General features: G+C 48.9%; 2 protein-coding genes across 6 annotated transcripts in view; both read left to right on the top strand.

The window, feature by feature from the left end:
- caskin2 (CASK interacting protein 2) overlaps positions 1-13956 on the top strand; it is a 49654-nt gene extending 35698 nt beyond the window's left edge. The window contains exons 11-22 of one of the 5 annotated variants that reach the window (XM_030380722.1): positions 989-1106; positions 3290-3451; positions 3591-3659; positions 5493-5686; positions 6280-6343; positions 6498-6592; positions 6905-7015; positions 7519-7620; positions 8100-8238; positions 8366-10027; positions 11658-11955; positions 12450-13956. In XM_030380722.1, the coding sequence (XP_030236582.1) occupies positions 989-1106; positions 3290-3451; positions 3591-3659; positions 5493-5686; positions 6280-6343; positions 6498-6592; positions 6905-7015; positions 7519-7620; positions 8100-8238; positions 8366-10027; positions 11658-11955; positions 12450-12546 (3111 nt within the window). In that variant the 3' untranslated portion in view covers positions 12547-13956. Of the gene's footprint in view, positions 1-988; positions 1107-3289; positions 3452-3590; positions 3660-5492; positions 5687-6279; positions 6344-6494; positions 6593-6904; positions 7016-7518; positions 7621-8099; positions 8239-8365; positions 10028-11657; positions 11956-12449 lie in introns of all 5 variants that reach the window. The other 4 variants (XM_030380713.1, XM_030380741.1, XM_030380730.1 and 1 more) reach the window with 4 other exon arrangements.
- Positions 13957-14420: 464 nt separating this feature from the next.
- Positions 14421-18523, top strand: LOC115561011 (heat shock 70 kDa protein-like). Its single transcript, XM_030380787.1, has 2 exons — positions 14421-14639; positions 16309-18523. The coding sequence occupies exon 2, from the start codon at positions 16323-16325 to the stop codon at positions 18135-18137; it is 1815 nt and encodes a 604-aa protein (XP_030236647.1). The 5' UTR covers positions 14421-14639; positions 16309-16322; the 3' UTR covers positions 18138-18523.
- Positions 18524-20484: the final 1961 nt, after the last annotated feature.

Genomic DNA, 20484 nt, shown 5'->3' with positions numbered 1-20484 from the left:
TAGGATCGTTTTAGACGCAGAGACGTAAGCACGTAATTTACACAAGGGACTTGTTTTAGACAAGTTTTGATTTACGGTTCCTTTAAGGTTCCTTAAGGATTGCGCGTGTTGCAAGGGGATTCTCCGCCAGAACAGTAGGGGGAGCAACGAACGAATCTGTGGGCGTGGAAGTGGAAATCGCTGGCTTGTTTATATTTATAATTATCATAATTCGTTCTTGTGTTTTCTTCTTCTCCTTCTTCAAAATTCTTCATTCGCTTCTGTCACGGCCTTTTAAAAATGGCGCTATTATGCTGTAAAACCGGAAATGTGGGACTCCTGAAAGGATGTGGTTAGCTGGCCAATCACAGTCTTTGCGAGCTGCGTAGGGCCGTAGTGTTTTAGTCGCATAGTCAGGAATTTTGGCCGACGCACTTAAGCACGTAAGGGGGAATATTTTACCGCGCAAGGGGGGGTTATGTATCTTACGTGCTTACGCGTTACGTCTAAAACAGAGCATATATCGGCCTCAGTCACACGTATACCGACCGGCCCCTTGAGTCACTGAAAAAAATGTTTGTGGCCCCTCATCATTTCTACTTGAGTACCCCTGGTCTAACCCCTTCCTGCTCCTTAATGACCTGTCTCTGTACTGTCTAACCCTACCTGCTCCTTAATGACCTGTCTCTGTACTGTCTAACCCTACCTGCTCCTTAATGACCTGTCTCTGTACTGTCTAACCCTACCTGCTCCTTAATGACCTGTCTCTGTACTGTCCAACCCCTACCTGCTCCTTAATGACCTGTCTCTGTACTGTCTAACCCCTACCTGCTCCTTAATGACCTGTCTCTGTACTGTCCAACCCCTTCCTGCTCCTTAATGACCTATAATAGAATATAACTCTCTTTATTGTCATTGCACATAGTGCCTGTCCCTGACGTGGATCATGTTCTGTTCTCTGCTGTGATTGGTTGCTGACGCCGGGCGTGTGTTCCTAATGGGTCTCCAGGTCCTGGAGCAACATCTGGACGGGCGCTGGAAGGGCCACATCCACGACGTCCAGCGAGGGACGGACCGCGTGGGCTTCTTCCCCCCCTCCATAGTGGAGGTCATCAGCAGAAGATCTGGTACGCGCACGCAGGCCACACGTACACACACGCACATGCACACGCACACACACATGCATGCATTCACACAAACATACACGTGGAGACACACGTGCACACACATGAACACACACCTGCCTTACTCACTGGCATGAAGAGGCAGTGTGACGTCACTGCTACCGTCTGACTTGAGATGGTGTGTGTGTGTGTGTGTGTGTGTGTGTGTGTGTGTGAGTGTGTGTGTGTTTCACTGGTTTGTCTTAATCCACTTCTAGCAGCTGCTGACTCACAACTTTATACAGACAAACACAAGTGCACTCTCTCATACTCCAGTGATCCTCTACATATGTCAGAGTGCCCCCTAGAGGATTATTCATGTCAGTGCGGTATAATTGACACTCACTCTCAAACACCAACCAAACACGCGCACACACTAGGGCTTTGACTTTTGCCCAAAAATCATATTCGAAGTTCGTTTGTTTATTAATATTCGAATATATTCAAATATTTATTAAAAATATTTTGCCCATTAAATGCCTTCAGTAAGACCTGGGCTGAATCCGAATACTTAGTACATACTATTTCTGTTCACCTGGGCTGAATCCGAATACTTTGTACATACTATTTCTGTTCAGTGTAGTACGGTCTACAGCTATGCGTAGAACGCCTCTGAACGCTTCTGAACACCGGCGAAACTCCAACGGGTGATGCCGGCAAAATAACCTTGATAAATTACCTGTTTTCCCTCTTGTCATCGTTGCTATTAAATTAAAAATGTCTCTCTTTACTTAATTACTTACTTTACTTTTTTACTCTTTTTAATGTCTCTTTTTTTCGCCGCTTTCTACGATGTCTTTCTAAGCCGCTGTTGGTAGCATAGATATGGTTGGTAGTGTCGGGTCAGCCATCTCTTCTTCGTTCGTTACCAGACTCCGGTTGCATTGTGGGTAGTACGCATTCGGAAACGTTTTCCGTACTACACAATGCGTACTGAGCATTCGGACGCGCTATATTTGTGGCATACTACAAAAAAGTATGAGTATTCGGATTCAGCCCTGGATTGGGCTTTGCAAGGTTTGTTTACCGGCGTTGCTATGGTTACTGGTCTTGCGTGTTCCAACGGTTTATTAGGTTTCTAATAAATCGCTGTCTAATCAATACTTCATTCACTGCCTCTTCCGTGGTCATTACAATATTATGAATAGACTGCGTCGGGTCCTCCGAAGTCTCTCCCTCTTGGCCTGCCCATAACAGGTTCGAATATTAAGGGCTGCCTAATATTTGTTCGAATTTTGATTTATTTTTTGATATTCAAATTATATTCGAATCACGAAGTTCAGAGTCAAAGCCCTAGTACACACACACACACACACACACACACACACACACACACACACACACACACACACACACTCCCACACACGCACACACACACACACACCTAGCCTACGATTACAGAACAGCAGCAGTAGCTCTAGCGGTCTCGTAAACTAACCGTGACTCACGGTGACTAACCGTAACTAACGTCTGACTACGGGGGGAGGGGGTTGGGTAACTGACGGCACCATCGCTTAGTAACTCCCCCTGCTCTCTCTGTGTGCCCGCTGGTCTGGAAGTATTGAGGTTCTTAACACACCTAGCAGAATGAAAGGTTCTAGGGTCTACACCACCTGCTCAGGAGAAAGAAAGGTTCTAGGTTCTACACCCACCTGCTCAGGAGAATGAAAGGTTCTAGGTTCTACACCCACCTGCTCAGGAGAATGAAAGGTGCTAGGTTCTACACCCACCTGTGTAGCAGAATGAGAGGTTCTACTGAGTGAAAGAGGGTTTGAATTCTGACTATAGGGTATCTTGCAGACACACTGTTTCGCTCTCTCTCTGTCACTCCGTCTGTCCCTCTCTCTCTGTCTCTCTTACTCGCTCGCTCTCTGTCTGTCTCTGTCTCTGTCTCTGTCTCGCTCTCTCTCTCTCTCTCTCTCTCTGTCTCTCTCTCTCTCTCTCTCTCTCTCTCGCTCTCGCTCTCGCTCTCGCTCTCGCTCTCGCTCTCTCTCTCTCTCTCGCTCTCTCATGCTCTCTGTCATGCCTCCATCCCTCCATTATTCCAGGTAACCACTGACATTACTCCATCCCTCCATCGGCTTCCTAACCTCTCCCTCCCTCTCCTCACCTCCTCCTCCCCTCCCTCCCTCCCTCCCTCCCTTCAGGGGGTACTCTCTCCCGCCATGCCTCCCTGCCAGCGCAGCGCCAGCAGCTCCTCCCCCGACCCCCCCTCACCTCCAGCCTGAGCTCCGCCCCCCAGACCGACGACTCCTACACGCTCTATGCCCCTGTGCATGTGCACGTCAACGGTCTCCGCGACAACGCAGGTATTAACCCTAGTACTAACTCACACACGCACACACACACACACACACACACACTGGTCCGCGTTCGATCTCGCCTTCCGCCCATGAAACCCTAGCCCAGCGTTACCGTAGCGACCATGCTAGTGTTTGTGTGTGCCAGGTACCCCCGCGAGGCCCCCGTCTACCTGCTCCCTGCAGGACGTCTGGGTGCTCAGGGACCCGTGTGTCGGTAAGCCCCCCGACACCCGACCCTCGCCGCCTGCGCCCTAATACCCCCTGATACCCCACCACCCTAACCCCACCCTGCTACCCCTGCCCCGCGACGGCACGCTACCTAGGCTGTGTTTGCGTAGTTGCTTTAGCTTAGCCGCTTTAGCGTAGCTGCCTCAGCGCAGCTGCGTTAGCATAGCTGCATTAGCGTAGCATAGCTGTGTTAGCGACATTGAAGGCCTCTACTGCATCGCTTCAACAGCAGCTAGCAAGGCACCCCAAGATCCCCCGTAGACCCCCCTCCTCCCCTCCCCCTTGCTGGTTGACTGGCTAGAGGCTGATGCTTCCTGTAGCGTCACGCACGTCCTCTTCAGTAGGAGAGGCCAGCACAACGTCCTCTTCAGTAGGAGAGACCAGCACAACATCCTCTTCAGTAGGAGAGACCGGCACAAGGTCCTCTTCACTAGGAGGGAACAGCACAATGTCCTCTTCAGTAGGAGAGACCAGCACAACGTCCTCTACAGAAGGAGAGACCAGCACAACGTCCTCTACAGAATTAGAGACCAGCACAACGTCCACTACAGAAGGAGAGACCAGCACAACGTCCTCTTCAGTAGGAGAGACCAGCACAACGTCCACTACAGAAGGAGAGACCAGCACAACGTCCTCTTCAGTAGGAGAGACCAGCACGTCCTCCTCTTCAGTAGGAGAGACCAGTACAACGTCCTCTTCAGTAGGAGAGACCAGCACAACGTCCAATAAAGGAGAAACCAGCACAACGTCCACTACAGTAGGACAGACCAGCCAACATCCTATACAGTTAGAGGGACCAGCACAACGTCCTCTCCAGAAGGAGAGTCCAGCACAACGTCCTCTTCAGTAGGAGAGACAAGCACAAAGTCCTCTTCCGTAGGACAGACCAGCCCAACGTCCTCTACAGAAGGAGAGACCAGCACAACGTACTCTACAGGAGAGACCAGCAAAACATCCTCTTCAGTAGGAGGGACCAGCACAACGTCCTCTACAGAAGGAGAGACCAGCACAACATCCTCTACAGAATGAGAGACCAGCACAACGTCCACTACAGAAGGAGAGACCAGCACAACGTCCTCTTCAGTAGGAGAGACCAGCACAACGTCCACTACAGAAGGAGAGACCAGAACAACGTCCTCTTCAGTATGAGAGACCAGCACAACGTCCTCTTCAGTAGGAGAGACCAGCACAACGTCCACTACAGAAGGAGAGACCAGCACAACGTCCTCTTCAGTAGGAGAGACCAGCACAACGTCCACTACAGAAGGAGAGACCAGCACAACGTCCTCTTCAGTAGGAGAGACCAGCAAAACGTCCTCTTCAGTAGGAGGGACCAGCACAACTTCCTCTCCAGAAGGAGAGACCAGCACAACGTCCTCTCCAGAAGGAGAGAACAGCACAACGTACTCTACAGGAGGGACCAGCACAACGTCCTCTGCAGAAGAGACCAGCACAATTTTCTCTAGAGTCAGAGAGACCAGCACAGCATCCTCTGCAACAGGAAAGACGAGCACATCGTCCTCTACAGTTGGAGAGACCAACACAATGTTCTCTACAGCAAGAGAGACCAGCACAATGTCCTCTACAGCAGGAGACACCGGCACAACGTAATCTACAGCAGATGAGACCAGCACAACGTCTTCTAAAGTTGGAAAGACCTGCCCAATGGCCTCTACAAATGGAGACACCAGCACAACGTACTCTACGGTAGCATAGTGGCGCATGGCTAAAGTACTTAGACTAGTGTTGTGATGAATCGCTCTCTCTCTCTCGCTCTCTCTCTCTCTCTCCTGTGTGTCTCCCTACCTCTCTCTCCCAGCGGGGGACCGTAACAGTGTAGGGAGCACCGGCAGCGTCGGCAGCATCCGCAGCGCTGGCAGCGGGCAGAGCACCGAGAGCACCGCCGCCTCCGCGCCCCCCAACGGCCTGCACCACCCCCCCGCGACCCACCACGCCCCCGGGTCCCACCACACCCCCGGGACGCCTGGGACGCCCGACCGCCACGCCACCAAGGTACACACCCCCCCTCACGGGTCAATAATGACGGACCCCAACCCTATTGGACCAGGGAAATTCGACCCCAGGCGATAATGGCGCCGGGTAAGGACGTGCGCCGGGTAGCGGCAAGCTCCCGACCCGATGCATGTCTGAGCGGAGAGACACCCGGGCTCCGGGACAGGGTAGGGTATTCTAAGGACCCGACATACCCGGTAATTGATTGGCTACAAAAAATGCAGTTCTACTTCTCAAAACGTCAATCGTCTCCGTTACGACACATGGTAGCCTCACAAATTAGATGGGAAGAACAGAAGTGAACGTGAATAGGCTATGGTTTCGCTGACTCAACTTGCGCTACTCCACCTTATTTGCTGCTCTTTCAATCTGATCCTCATGGTCAGCCTTGCCATCACACAAGTTAAACGGCACTTTCATGGGTTACTCTCGTGACCCAGCGCTGATCACCGGTATTACACAAAATAATAAACAGACCCGGGACTCGCGTTGATAGAAAGGGACACGACCCGGACCCAAATGCATTATAAATAGTCAGCCTTAACCTTGACTAGAGTTTCACTCAACTGTGTTTTAAACGTCTTTCTGCCCAGTCGGCGCCCCATCCTGGTGATTCTGGACCCCTTGAGTCTAACCAACAGCCGGACAGACCAACTGGTATACCTCGGTTCATATCCTTATCTGTATATTTCAATGACATGGTTATTTGTTACACGTTTCACACTTGAGGATGCCACGACAGACTTCTGCTCCAGTTCTCTAATGCACGTGTGACTAATAAAAAAAAACTGATTGTGCTGTGTTGCAGCAGGAACGCCACGCAGGCAGCCTGTGAACCACCAGAGGGCGCCAGAGCAGGGCTTCACCCAGCAGTTTGTCCACCCACAGCAGCTCCTGGAGGGCAAGGTAGGACCACCGCTGTAGTATTAGTTACCTCCCGACTGAGTATACCTAAAAGTAATGTAGTGTAAAGAATAATAGTGTCTGTATTGTGTATTCATTGAATGCGTATATGGATCCCACTGTCTGCCTGTCTAGCTGCCTCTCAATCTGTCTGTCTGTCTGCCAAGGAATCTGTCTGTCTGTGTCTGCCTCACCATCTGCATGTCTGTCTTTAGCCTCTCCATCCGTCTGTCTTCCTTTCCATCTGTCATCTGTCCATCTGTATTTCCTGACTGTCTTGCTCTCAACCTGTGTGTCTGTCTCTCTCTCCCCCAGGATGCGGAGGCGATCTACCTGTGGCTGAGGGAGTTCCAGTTGGAGCAGTACACGGGGAACTTCATCAACTCTGGCTACGACGTTCCCACCATCAGCAGGATGACTCCCGAGGTAGCGCTCACTCTGATCCCCAGCGTCACGTTGGAAAAGCTTAATTATGATATCACGTGGGTTTGGCTTGGTGGACGTCATGGGCTTTCGGCTCCACCGACCGGTCCCAGTCCGACCCTGTTACAGCAGAGCTTCAACGTAGACTAAAGGTCTTCAGACAGGTTCCATAGTCGGTAGCTGACAAATAAGATGGTTTGAACATTGTGCAAAGTTTTGATTAAACTTTGCACAATGTTGTTGACAGTGTTCAGATTTGGGCCACTTTTGCTTGCGTTGTGAACGCATCATGAGTGTGTAAGTCTGTTGTGTTCCCTCTCAACTTCTTATCACTATATTTCATTTCTAGTTATGTGGAGATTCCTGTCGATGTGTGTTAACTTCCTGTCAGGGTGTTCTGTACTTCCTGCCTAGTAGTCTTCATATCCATTCGGGGGTGTTGATCTTCCTTTCTGGCGTGTTGAACTTCCTGTCTTGGGTGTCAAACTTCCTGTGTGGTGTTGCAGGACCTGACTGCCATCGGCGTCACCAAGCCAGGCCACCGGAAGAAGATCTCCATGGAGATCGGCAACCTCAACATCCCTGATTGGCTGCCGGAGTACATCCCAGTAAGACCAGTTATTTTCCTAACTAACTAGGCATAAGGCACTGCCTCACCTCTTCTCAAACATGAATCCATCAGAGCGTATGGTCTTCAGAAGGCTAGAGGTGCAGCTGTTGCGGATGTCATTTAGCAGTTCATTCTTTTATCCCGAGCCACTTTCAAGTGAGGCTGAGACCAAACAAAGCATACCTTCAACATCGTAGTTCTAGTGCCTCACATCAAACTACTGGACAGGTCAAACGTTGTCCCATTTATTCAAGGCGAAGCGCTGTGGATACAGAGAAGGATAGGGAAAGAGACATATGGAGAGGGATATATTGATAGTGATAAAGAGAGGGATAAGGAGAGAGATATATGGATAGGGAGATAGAGAAAGAGGAATGCAAAGAGAGAGGGTACAGAGAGGGAAAGAGGGATACATAGAGAGAGGGATACAGATCATGTCGTTTGTCAAAGCTGACAGAGCTTTTTTTTGTGGTGTAGGCGGACCTTGGGGAGTGGCTAAGTGCCATTGCTCTGCCTCAGTACCACAAGAAGCTGGCGGAAAATGGCTACGACTCCATCACCATCGTCCGGGACCTGACCTGGGAGGACCTGCAGGAGATAGGCATCACCAAGCTGGGTGAGGAACGACATGACATCATGAAGGCATGACATCACTACCTCAGGGGACCCCTATTGTAGCGGCGGTAAAGGGTTTGTTGTTTGACGTCTCCTCGGTAACCATTCAGGCCGTCTCCTCCCCCCAGGTCACCAGAAGAAGCTGATGCTGGCGGTGAGGAAGCTGTGCGACGTCCACCGGTCCAGCCTGCAGGCCCAGTCCTCCAGCGCCCAGGGGACCCTGCACCGCCGCAAGACCCCCGGGGCCCTCCACCTGGTGGCCATCGACCCCCCCGGGGACTGCCCCTCCCCCCACACCCCCTCCATGCTCAGCTTCCAGGACAGCGAGCTGAGCGCCGAGCTGCAGAGCGCCATGTGCAGCCGCTACGCCCCCGACGAGCGGCCGGCCCTCAGGGGCCTCTCCCAGAGCCAGGAGAGCATCGACGCTCGCTCCCGGGGGTCCGGTCGCTCCCAGGAGCCCCCCTCCGCCTCCATCAGCAACCCCCACTGCCGCTCCCAGGAGAGCCTCGGGGGAGAGGGGGGCTCCAGTCTGGAGGGCAGCCCCGTCAGGGAGAGGAACGTCCCGGAGGGCTGGGACCCCCGGCCAAAGCAGGTTCCTCTGGGCACCGCCACGGTCTTCAAGTACCCCCCCGTGCCGCCCAAGCCCTCCTCCCACAGCCCCTCCCCCCACGGCTCCCCGGTCCAGAGGGGCTTCAGCTACCTGCACGCCTCCTGCGGGACCACCCAGTTGGGCTCTCGGTCGCCCGCAAAGCCCCGGGACCCCTCGCTCTCCCTGACCCGGCCCCGGCGGCGCTACGCCCTGTCGGACGGCGAGCCGGACGACGAGGACGAGGACGAGGAGGGGGGGTCCGCGCCCCACCACTCGGGTCACCTGGGCTCCTACGCCACGCTGACCCGCCGGCCCGGACGCAGCCAGCTGGCCCGTTGCCACGGCAGCCCCGAGAAGGAGGGCGGCCCCGTGGGGCGGAGCCAGTCGTTCGCCGTGCGCGCCCGCCGGAAGGGCCCGCCCCCGCCCCCGCCCAAGAGGCTGAGCTCCGTCAGCAGCACCCACAGCATGGAGGAGGGCGGGGCGGGGGGGGTCGTGACGGACAGCCCCGGCAGCGTGAGGAGCATCGCCGCCTGCATGGAGAGCACCTCGTCCTCGTCCTCCTGCTCCTCCTCCTGCTCCTCCTCCCCGGGGAAGAGGAGGCCGGCCCCCCCGGTCCCCAGCCTGGACCCCTTCCGGCGGGAGGACCCCCCGCGGCGGCGGGTCCAGAGCGAGTACCTCCCGGAGCCCGCCCCCGTCGGGGGGGCGGAGCCGGAGCGCGGGGTCAAGTCCGACTCGGAGGAGGAGGAGCCGGGGGCGGGGTCGTCGGGGGGGCGGGGCCAGGACGGCTCCGCCTCCCCGCAGAACAGCTCCAGCGAGTGCCTCCCCTTCGCCGAGGAGGGCAACCTGACCATCAAGCAGCGGCCCAAGCTGGGGGGGCCGCCGCGGGCTGACGCGGTGCTGGAGCCCCCCGACCTCCCCGAGTTCAACCTGAAGGAGTCGGACACCGTGAAGCGCCGACACAAGCCCAAGGGGGCGGAGGGGGGAGGGGACGGGGGCGGGGAGGGGGGAGGGGAGGGAGGCTCGCCCAACAGGGAGCCCCGAGGGAGCGGACCCTCCCCCCAAAGCCAGGAGGAGGAGGAGGAGGAGGCCTGGAGGATCTGCGAGACAAGGGTGGAGACCCCCGTCCTCCGACCCCCTCTGTCCCCAAAGCCCCCCGCCACCGCCCCGAAACCCATCAGACACAGCCTGCTGGCCGCTCAGGGTACGGTGAACAGGCACACACACACACACACACACACACACACACACACACACACACACACACACACACACACACACACACACACACACACACACACACACACACACACACACACACACGGCCAAACTCATACACTCACACATTACAGTCATACACGTGACACACACACGCACAGTCTTGATATTAGGTTTCTATTGTAATACCAGGTCATTCAATTGTAATACCAGGTCATTATATCATTGTGTAGCTTCTTATCCTAGCCATCTTTGTTCTGTGCGGGGGATGGGTTAATCTAAAATTTTTAAGTGCTTTGCACTTGTATCTATGAATATCTTTACTGTACCGACAGCGATATATTGGTTTCTCTTTATTCTGACAAATGTACTTATTGTGAGTCGCTTTGGCTAAAAGCGTTGACAATAGGTCGTTAATTTGTTAGATTAGCTTTTTACATCATGATACTAGGTCATATTATGATATGAGGTTGTTATATCGCAATATTATGTTGTTATATGGGATATAAGTTTGTTAGATTGTGGTATAAGGTTGTTATATTTGATATGAGGTTGTTATTTTGTGATATAGGTTGTTATATTGTGATATAAGGTTGTTAGATTGTGATTTTAGGTTGTAATATTGTGATATTAGGTGGTTATTATTATTATTATTATTATTATTATTCATTTATTTGATTAGGACATTACGCACATTAATCAACATTAGTCAGCCAGAGCATCAATATAAATATGCCGGAGTTAGCTTAGTTGCTAATTTACATCCGTTGTCCTAAGGCAAGTCAAAAACATAAAAACAACATACCAGTATACAAAATAGATAAAAAACACTTTTACACACAAAATAGGTCCCAATTCACATCAAGAGTCCATGTAGCAAAAAGTATATTGACCAAAGGTTACATATGAGAGCAGGTCGGGCTTGCTACTAACCACTGTTTAAGGGCCTTTTTAAAGGTAGTGTAAGTGGCACAGTCTCTAACCTGAGATGGTAATATATTCCAGAACTGTGTTCCTCTGATGGACATCACCATTATATCGTGATATGAGGTCGTTATATGGTTATCTGAGGTCGTTATATGGTGATAAAAGGTTGTTTCATGGTGATATTAGGTTGTTATCGTGATATAAGGTTGTTAGATTGTGATATTAGGTTGTTATATGGTGATAAAAGGTTGTTATATGGTGATATAAGCTTGTTATATCATGATCTGAGGTTGTTATATGGTGATATAAGGTTGTTATATGGTGATATAAGGTTGTTATATGGTGATATGAGGTCGTTATATGGTGGGATAGGGTTGTTATATGGTGATATAAGGTTGTTATATGGTGATATAAGGCTATATTAAGTGATATTAAGGTGTTATGGTGATATGAGGTCGTTATATGGTGATATGAGGTCGTTATATGGTGATATAAGGGAGTTATATTGTGATATTAGGTTGTTATATGGTGATATAACTTGTTATATGTTGATATAAGGTTATATTAAGTGATTTTAAGTTGTTATTGTGATATGAGGTCGTTATATGGTGATATGAGGTCGTTATATGGTGATATAGGGGAGTTATATCATGGTTTGTCATCACTCTACCATGTGACCCACCCTCCAGCTGCAGCCAGCGCCCCGCCCCCGCTGGGCGTCACCCTCAACGCTGTCCAGAGTGTGGCGTTCACCTCCCCCCCGACACCCAGCCGCGCCTCCCCCAGCACCCCCTACCCCAGCCACGCCTCCCCCAGCACCCTACACCCCAGCCAGCCACCTCCGCCGGGCAAGCTCCAGGTCTGCGTGGCAGGCCCGGGCCCCGGGCCCCTGGTGGTCCAGCAGAGATTGGACCAGACCAGCTCCTCGCTGGAGGCTGCCCTGCAGGCGGTGGAGAGGAAGCTGACCCAGGATGACGTCTCGGACGGGTAGGACGAGAACTCACACCTCCAGATATCTCGCTTTGATTTTGAATCGGATGTTCAAATCAAAGTTCATTGTGTTTCTATAGCACAAGTAGAACCATCATGATGATGCCATGTCGCATGGATAAAGATGACCAACAATTATTGAAGTTAAATAGGATGAGGACATTTCCAGTATTCAAACGGCATAGGAGAACCTAATATATCAGTAGAGGAAACTAGCAGAGAAAAACTCTTCATAAATGAAAAGGAATGGTTTAGCCGATTAGTTTAGTCACTTACTGAGTTAAGCCAGATAGACATTCTGCAGAGTCGTTTGATGTTATCTGTATTGATCTGTGTTTTGTCTTTGTGTGTGTGTGTGTGTGTGTGTGTGTGTGTGTGTGTGTGTGTGTGTGTGTGTGTGTGTGTGTGTGTGTGTGTGTGTGTGTGTGTGTGTGTGTGTGTGTGTGTGTGTGTGTGTGTCTGTGTGTGTGTGTGTGTGTTGTCTCCACCAGCGGCGCCAACACGGTGAAGTCTGCCGGGACTATCCTGGACGACATCGGCAACATGTTCGATGACCTCGCCGACCAACTCGACGCCATGTTGGACTGAGTCAGGAACCCTCGGGAACCCCTCAGGGGCCACAACTCATTATGTCATCTAGACCCGGCGACTAGAACAAACAATGCCATCAAGATCCTACGATGTCATCAGGGCGAGTACTAGATATCCAGATGATCTCATGATGTCTTCCTGTGGCCCCGCGTGCACTGCTGGCGCTCTCCTACCAGACACCCTCGCTGGCAGTTCTGCATAATGAACACTAGAGGGCGCACACCAGTTTAAGTTAAATTTGTATTTGTCACAGAGTTGTACTAAACACTATTTCCCTGACAGTTGGACTCTGTCAACACTGGAGAACTGAATAGATTAATATACCTGACATTTTTCATTCTGTCAACACTAGAAGACAGAATAGCACAATGTCTCTGGCAGTAGCACTCTGTCAACACTAGAGGACACAATATCTCTGGTCGTCGATGCGTCGGAGTGCCTTGTTGCTGCTCGTTTCTCGTCAACCACGAAGATGCCGATATGGATGCCTAGACGGCAATTTATTTCGGCCACGCCTACGTACAGTAGATGTAACATGTTGGCCTGCGTTTAGACTATCGGTAACCACACATGTAAAAGATATGTGTAAAAGACCATCTGGTTGTAGGACCGTTATCAAACCGGCTCACTGTGCCAGAGCATCCCTCTGCCGATCTTGATGACTGTATGTCACGGGAGGATGTGTGCCATATTTTGATACTCTGCACATCTTAAACTTTTATAGTAGCCTATTGTCTGTTGCGAAAGAAATGAAATATCCGTTGCAAACAATGTGATGTCATTGAATTCCATTGAATTCCATGGGATTCGATGTTGCATTATTAAAAGAGCAAATCGTTTGATATTACTCTATGTAGGCCTATGACGCTTTGTAAAACCTGTAAAAGTATGTTGTTTATACAAAGGGAATATTAACTAAGCTTAGACTGCATGTTAACTTTAAGTTGAACACCAGAGTTTTATATTCTGGTTACAGCTGTAAAACGCTGTAAAATATCAAATTATATGCATACTATTTTTGGGAACGTATTCATTTTAATGTAGTCTGACTCTATTATTTAAATTAATCTAAATATGTATATTTTATACTAGAGGTATAAACAGGAGAAAATTTATATTCAACCAAAGTCTCCTATTTTCTTGTATTATCTCTTATTCCCAAGAACATGTAAAACTGAAGATATTGTGTGTTTAATATGTATAAATGTAAAATGAAATCCTATGTGTAACCAGAAGAGGTTAATGTTGACGTTCTTACTTGTAAGGAGTAGTGCTTAACGTATTACTGCTGTGTGTGCATAAAGTACTTCCTATATGGCATGCTACAGTGATACTTGTATGTTTATGAAAGGCGAATGCGGTGTCTCTCCTGCCAACGTTTTGTACTAAATGACTTCACCATCTAGACCGGTTTGTCGCCTGGATGCTTGACTATTACCGGGGATACTCTACACCAGTGTTGTGTTCCACCTCCCTACCGCTCAGGAAAAACCCCGCTGTTTTAAAGACCAACGTGTGTGTGTGTGTGTGTGTGTGTGTGTGTGTGTGTGTGTGTGTGTGTGTGTGTGTGTGTGTGTGTGTGTGTGTGTGTGTGTGTGTGTGTGTGTGTGTGTGTGTGTGTGTGTGTGTGTGCTTGCAAGGATTTACTTGTTCAAAATGTATCCATAAAATATTGTCCTTATACCTGCAGACTGTAAATGAGGAATGTACATTCATTTTGATCAACCATCGCAAGCAGTTCTAATAACCGACTCATCAGTTCTCTGTGAATAGGCCTTCAGCCAAGAAGCGCAAAGAGGACCCTGCAGGCATCAGTACTTGTAGTTCTAGTCGCACAAACTATCATTTTCTTCCGGTTTTATATCATAGCCTACGAACTTCTGAGGGGCTGTTCATGAACACTCTTATTTCGGAATAAGGGAAAGGTTACGTAAAGACACGTAAGAGCTTCCGACCTCCGAGCTGCTTTGAAGGCGTCATAAAATCACCGGCAGCGGTGACTGTTGAAATAGAAAGAAGAGCTTGCAGAGAGAGGAGCTTGAGACTCGCATTGAGTGTGCTTAACGATTACTGTTCATCGCTTACTAACTGTAAGTAAATAATTAATTCAACATTTACTATCAGATTTACATTACATTTACTGATTAGGCCTATTATATTTTTGGAATATAAGAGGTATTATTTTTGCTATGCCATTTGTTTCAGCAAAAGTTTTGTTATATAAGTTAACATATGCAGGGTTGCCAACGCATCGCATAGAACATATAAAATACAGGAAACATGCTCGTTAGATTCATCCATTCATCTATCTATATCGATCGATCTTGAAGGATGATTCTATTTGTCTTTCGCCCCTATGCCAAGGGGCGCACCTTTCTCCGTTGATTCGCCGTTCCCTTGCGTCTTTTAGTTGCGCGTGAAAATTTGAGTGAAAGACGCGCGTTTTGGAAGAAGAAAATAAAGTGTTGGTTAAGGTCTGAGAGCGCAAGTAATTGCCTCACACTAGTGCTGTAATTTTTAAATAACGTTACGTTGTTTTATTACTATTGTTTATTTAACGCAATGGTTAATCCGCTATTTAGTTTAATTTACTTATTAGAGCGTAGGCTACTGCTCAATACTTACCCTACAATTACGGCCAGGATATCAAAATGAACAAGAACATCGAATGTAAATTTTTATGTAATTCCCAACATCTGAACAAGAGAGAAAGATGGCGAAAAGATACCCTTTTCAAAAACTCGTCCAGTCTCTCTCCCTCCCTCCTTCCATGTCTAGACATTATACAGTATACTGTCTCTCTACCTCACTAGCCGCGTTTACATGGCACATCTGATCCGTGTGTGGATTGTGGACCTGGTTGGAATTCAAATAGAACTTGTTGGTTTGGTTATACTTAGCCTATATTTGATTCATACTATACAAGCGCCTTTCGAATTGAGCACGGCAAGAACAAATCAATATAGGCAGCATTATAAGGGCTACATGAAGGGCTATGTTACAATTTCAAATATTTTAATTAGGATATAGTATTTTAATTCTGATTTAACATTAATGCCATGTTGTTTCTTTTCAATATCTGTCATTAGGCTAAATAAAGTCATGTTTGGCAATGATCGGGGTCCAAGTAACCTATTCTCGCAATATAGACCCTAATGGTTTTCTCATGGTTTGACAGCCCTCCTCAAAACAAAATTACAAGGTGTAATCAACCAATAGCTACATTACTAAACGAATTAAAGGACATGACACACTGTTGCCTTCGGTTCCATTCCTTCTTTCTGGATCAGACTGGGAATAAATTCTGAGGTCTTGGTTAAACACATATCTATAGCAGCAGGTGTCTGACTCAGTATACAGCTATGTTCCCATGTCAATGCATGATTAAATGCATGATTGAAAAATATCTGAACACATTTTGAATGTCGTACGCCAACAACAGCCAATGGCTTTTATATAAGCGTCCTTCAATTTGTTTATACTAAGCGAGGACTGTTTTGCAAAAAAAAGAAAAGGGTTACGGTTATCAAAAATGTGCGTCCACTGATATTTTGCAAAGTCTCACTACAGCCAAAGTCCCAAAGTTGTCAACCCTGCATATGTCGAAATCTAGTTTCATATGAATTATATTTTATCTATAAAAATATATAAAATTGGTTCTCTCTATAGATTATAAAATCCCTTTTTTAATTTGAAGTTGTTTTTTTAAAACAATTATAATTTTGAACGCTTGTCTTTTAACTGTTAACTCCCTGACAGCTATCCTCAGCAAGATGTCTGCTGCTAAGGGTGTAGCAATCGGTATTGACCTGGGCACCACCTACAGCTGCGTGGGGGTGTTCCAGCACGGCAAAGTGGAGATCATCACTAACGACCAGGGCAACCGGACCACCCCCAGCTACGTGGCGTTCAATGACACGGAGAGACTCATCGGAGGAGCAGCCAAGAACCAGGTGGCCATGAACCCCACCAACACCGTGTTCGGCGCCAAGCGCCTGATTGGCCGAAGGTTTGACGATGCGGTGGTGCAGGCGGACATGGAGCTCTGGCCATTCACGGTGCTGAGCGACGCGAGGAAGCCCAAAATCCAGGTGGAGCACAAGGGGGAGAACAAGTCCTTCTGGCCTGAGGAGGTGTCATCCATGATCCTGGTGAAGATGAAGGAGATCGCCGAAGCCTACCTGGGCCAGAAGGTGTCGAACGCCGTCATCACGGTTCCAGCTCACTTCAACGACTCTCAGCGTCAGGCCACCAAGGACGCAGGAGTGATCGCCGGCCTCAACGTCCTGAGGATCATCAGCGAGCCCACGGCGGCCGCCATTGCCTACGGTCTGGACAAAGGCAAGAGCAGCGAGCGCAACGTCCTGATCTTTGACCTGGGCGGGGGCACCTTCGACGTCTCCATCCTGACCATCAAAGACGGCATCTTTAAGGTGAAGTCCACGGCCGGAGACACTCATCTGGGTGGAGAGGACTTTGACAACCGCTTGGTCAAACACTGTGTGGAGGAGTTCAAGAGAAAGTTCAAGAAGGACATCAGCAAGAACAAGAAGGCTTTGGGGAGGCTGCGCACGGATTGTGAGCAAGCCAAGAGATATCTGTCGTGCATCACCCAGACCAGCATCGAGATCGATTCTCTGCATGAGGGCACCGACTTCCGAACCTCCATCACCAGGGCACGCTTCGAGGATTTGTGCTCAGACCTCTTCAGGGGAACCCTGGAACCCGTGGAGAAAGCCCTGATGGACGCCAAGATGGACAAGAGCCAGGTCCACGAAATTGTCGTGGTGGGAGGCTCCACGCGAATCCCCAAGATCCAGAAACTCCTACAGGACTTATTCAACGGCAGGGAGCTCAACAAGAGCATCAACCCAGACGAGGCTGTGGCTTACGGCGCCGCGGTGCAGGCCGCCATTCTCAGCGGAGACACGTCGGCGAACGTCCAGGACCTGCTGCTCCTGGACGTGACGCCCCTTTCCCTGGGCATCGAGACGGACGGAGGAGTCATGACGCCCCTGATCATACGGAACACCACCATCCCCACCAAACAGACTCAGACCTTCAGAAACATCACCGGCTACCAGCCCGGGGTCCTGATCCAGGTCTTTGAAGGAGAGAGAGCCATGACCAAGGACAACAACCTGCTGGGCAAGTTCGAGCTGTCGGGAATCCCGCTCGCTCCGAGAGGGGAGCTTCAGATCGAGGTGACCTTCGACATCGACGCAGACGGTATTCTGAACGTGTCTGCTGTGGAACAGAGCACAGGCAAACAGAACAAGATCACCATCACCAACGACAAGGGCCGCCTGAGCACGGAAGACATTGAGAGGATGGTTCAGGAAGCAGACCAATACAAGGTAGAAGACGAGGAACAGAGGGAGAAAATAGCGGCCAAGAACGCCCTGGAGTCCTACGCCTTCAACATGAAGAGCAGCCTGCGGGAGGACAACCTGAAGGACAGAGTGAGTGAGGAGGACAGGAAGAAGGTGGAGGAGAAGTGTGAGCAGGCCATCCTCTGGCTGGAGAACAACCAGCTAGCGGAGAAAGAGGAGTACCAACACCAGCTGAAGGAGTTGGAGAAGCTGTAGGTCTTCTTGAGCTTAGGGGGGGTGGTGGTGGTTAGGGGAGGGAATCTCTTGGCACCTCACGATTCGATTCCGATTATGAGGTCAACTATTCGATTATCGATGCATCTTGATGCAATTTTCTTTTCTTTTTTACAGTTCCATGCGTGATTTTAAATATATACGTGAGTATATGCTCAAAGTATACAAGTTTTCTACTCAGTTTGCTAATCACTTCCTACTATTGTGATCATCATTAAAGACATCAACAGATGAACCTTATCTAATATTGTATGAGAGAAAAAGCTTTGTTCCAAAATATGACTTTCTATGAACAATGCAATTATCAATGCAGCTTGCATTACAACACAATGTAAAAAATAAAACAGATCAGTTTTCTTTTTTTTCTATGTCATTAAAGAGTTCTTGTGTCTGGCTGTGAGTTTGCGTTCATGCTATGCGTAGGCTGAATCGCAATCGTGTCAAGACAGATCACATTGGCCAATACGCACTGAAGATAAACTAAATGTATCCCTTTCTGGCGAACAGAATGTTGCAGCAGGCAAACAAATTAAAAAAAGGAAAAAAAAAGGTCATGGTTTTTCGTGGGTAGTGTGGCAGCGGGCGGCGGAGCGTTTCCGGAGTTAACTCCAGGGGCGGTTCTAGACCAATTTTCATGGGGGGGCCAGACTGGGGCCAGTTGTTTTGTTGGAGGGCCACATTGAACCCGGGACGCAAAATATTTAGTTTAGTACTAAGCAGAGATGTGGACTCGAGTCACATAAATTGGACTCGAGTCAGACTCGAGTCATGATTTTGATGACTTCAGGCTTGACTCGACAAAATTACGCATGACTTGCGACTCGACTTAGATTTGACTGCTATTGACTTGAGACTTGACCCTGACTTGGCCTCTTTGACCTGTAACTACAAAAAAGTCAAAAACATTTATTGTTTTAGATATCTAACATATTTCCCGCCTGGAGGGCTAGTCTAGACACCCAAGACCAGGGGTGGACAGGCCATCGGGAGGTTCGGGAGATTTCCCGAATGGCCAGACGGTTTCAGGCCGAGCCTATGGAAGCATATGTAGCAAAATTCAAATGGCAATGCAATTTGCAATTACATTTGACAATTCATTATGCAATTTTATAATGTAATTTGTAAATACGTTATTCAAAGTGTATTGTAACATGCAAAGTGACAATGCAATCCTCAATTAAATTTGCAAAAGTTATAACAATACAAATAGAATAACATTTTGTCAAATTCTTTGAGTTCCTTTATACAAATTGAAAAGCTATAGCATCCCCGTGATTGCAATCAACTTCGCCACGCTCCGTGTGTTGCGATATTCAAATGACATTTCAATCCGCAAAACGAACGCTTTGCAAAAGATTTGGCAAAACGGAATCCAAAACGGAATCCAAAGCGGAATCGAAAAAGTCAATATGCAAAGTGGCAAACGTATCAGCCAATCAGCGTCTGGGCGGGAACTACGTCACTTGCTCGTAATTTCCTTGTTCACGTTCACTTCTAGTTCGTATGTGTCAGGTCCATGGTCACCAATGGAGATTATTGATACGCTCCGAAGTTTGGCCGATGATGTGGAGAACAATCGTGTTGAAGACACAGATGCAGTAGATAGAGTGCGTGTTCCGGGAGATAGGATAGACGACTTATCCTCACTGGTACGTTTTGACGCCAGTGTGGTAAACACAAAGATTTCCCAAGTGCTACAGGCACTGGGTGCGAAACATAGGGTCGGGAGACCCACCGTCTCCACCCACTCCTCACCTACAAAGCTCTCCACAACCTAGCCCCCAGTTACCTCTGGGACCTCCTTCAAGAATACACTCCCTCCCGCTCCCTCCGCTCAACCTCTGCTGGACTACTATGTATCCCCACATCACGACTCATTACGAATGGGTGCCCGGTCATTCAGCTGTTCAGCACCCAGGCTCTGGAACTCCCTCCCCCCACACATAAAACAGTCAGACACCATTACAACCTTCAAGTCACCACTCAAAACTCACCTGTTCAAACTCGCACACAACGTCTAACTGATCACTGTCTTGATTGTTTGTTTGTTTTGTCTTGTTTTTGTTTTATTTATTTATTATTATTATTTTTCCACAATGTCTTGTTTTTAAACGATTTATGATAACTTTATGCTCTGTAAGGTGACCTTGGGTGTCTTGAAAGGCGCCCTTTAAATTAAATGTATTATTATTATTATTATTACCGTGGAGATACTGTCACGTTAAAATTGTACCGGGGGCGAAAATTGTACCGGCCTACGTCATCAGTTGTTGACAACTTGACAACTGATTTGATTGGGTTGTCCGTTGCCGGGCAGGTTTCAAAAACC

This window comes from Gadus morhua, chromosome 2 (genome assembly GCF_902167405.1).
Source record: "Gadus morhua chromosome 2, gadMor3.0, whole genome shotgun sequence".
Classification (NCBI taxonomy): domain Eukaryota; kingdom Metazoa; phylum Chordata; class Actinopteri; order Gadiformes; family Gadidae; genus Gadus; species Gadus morhua.
This window is presented reverse-complemented; position numbering and strand designations above follow the sequence as displayed.

Bases quoted from the DNA above. Each gene is read 5' to 3' on its own strand.
- LOC115561011 (XM_030380787.1), top strand. From the start codon at position 16,323: ATGTCTGCTGCTAAGGGTGTAGCAATCGGTATTGACCTGGGCACCACC.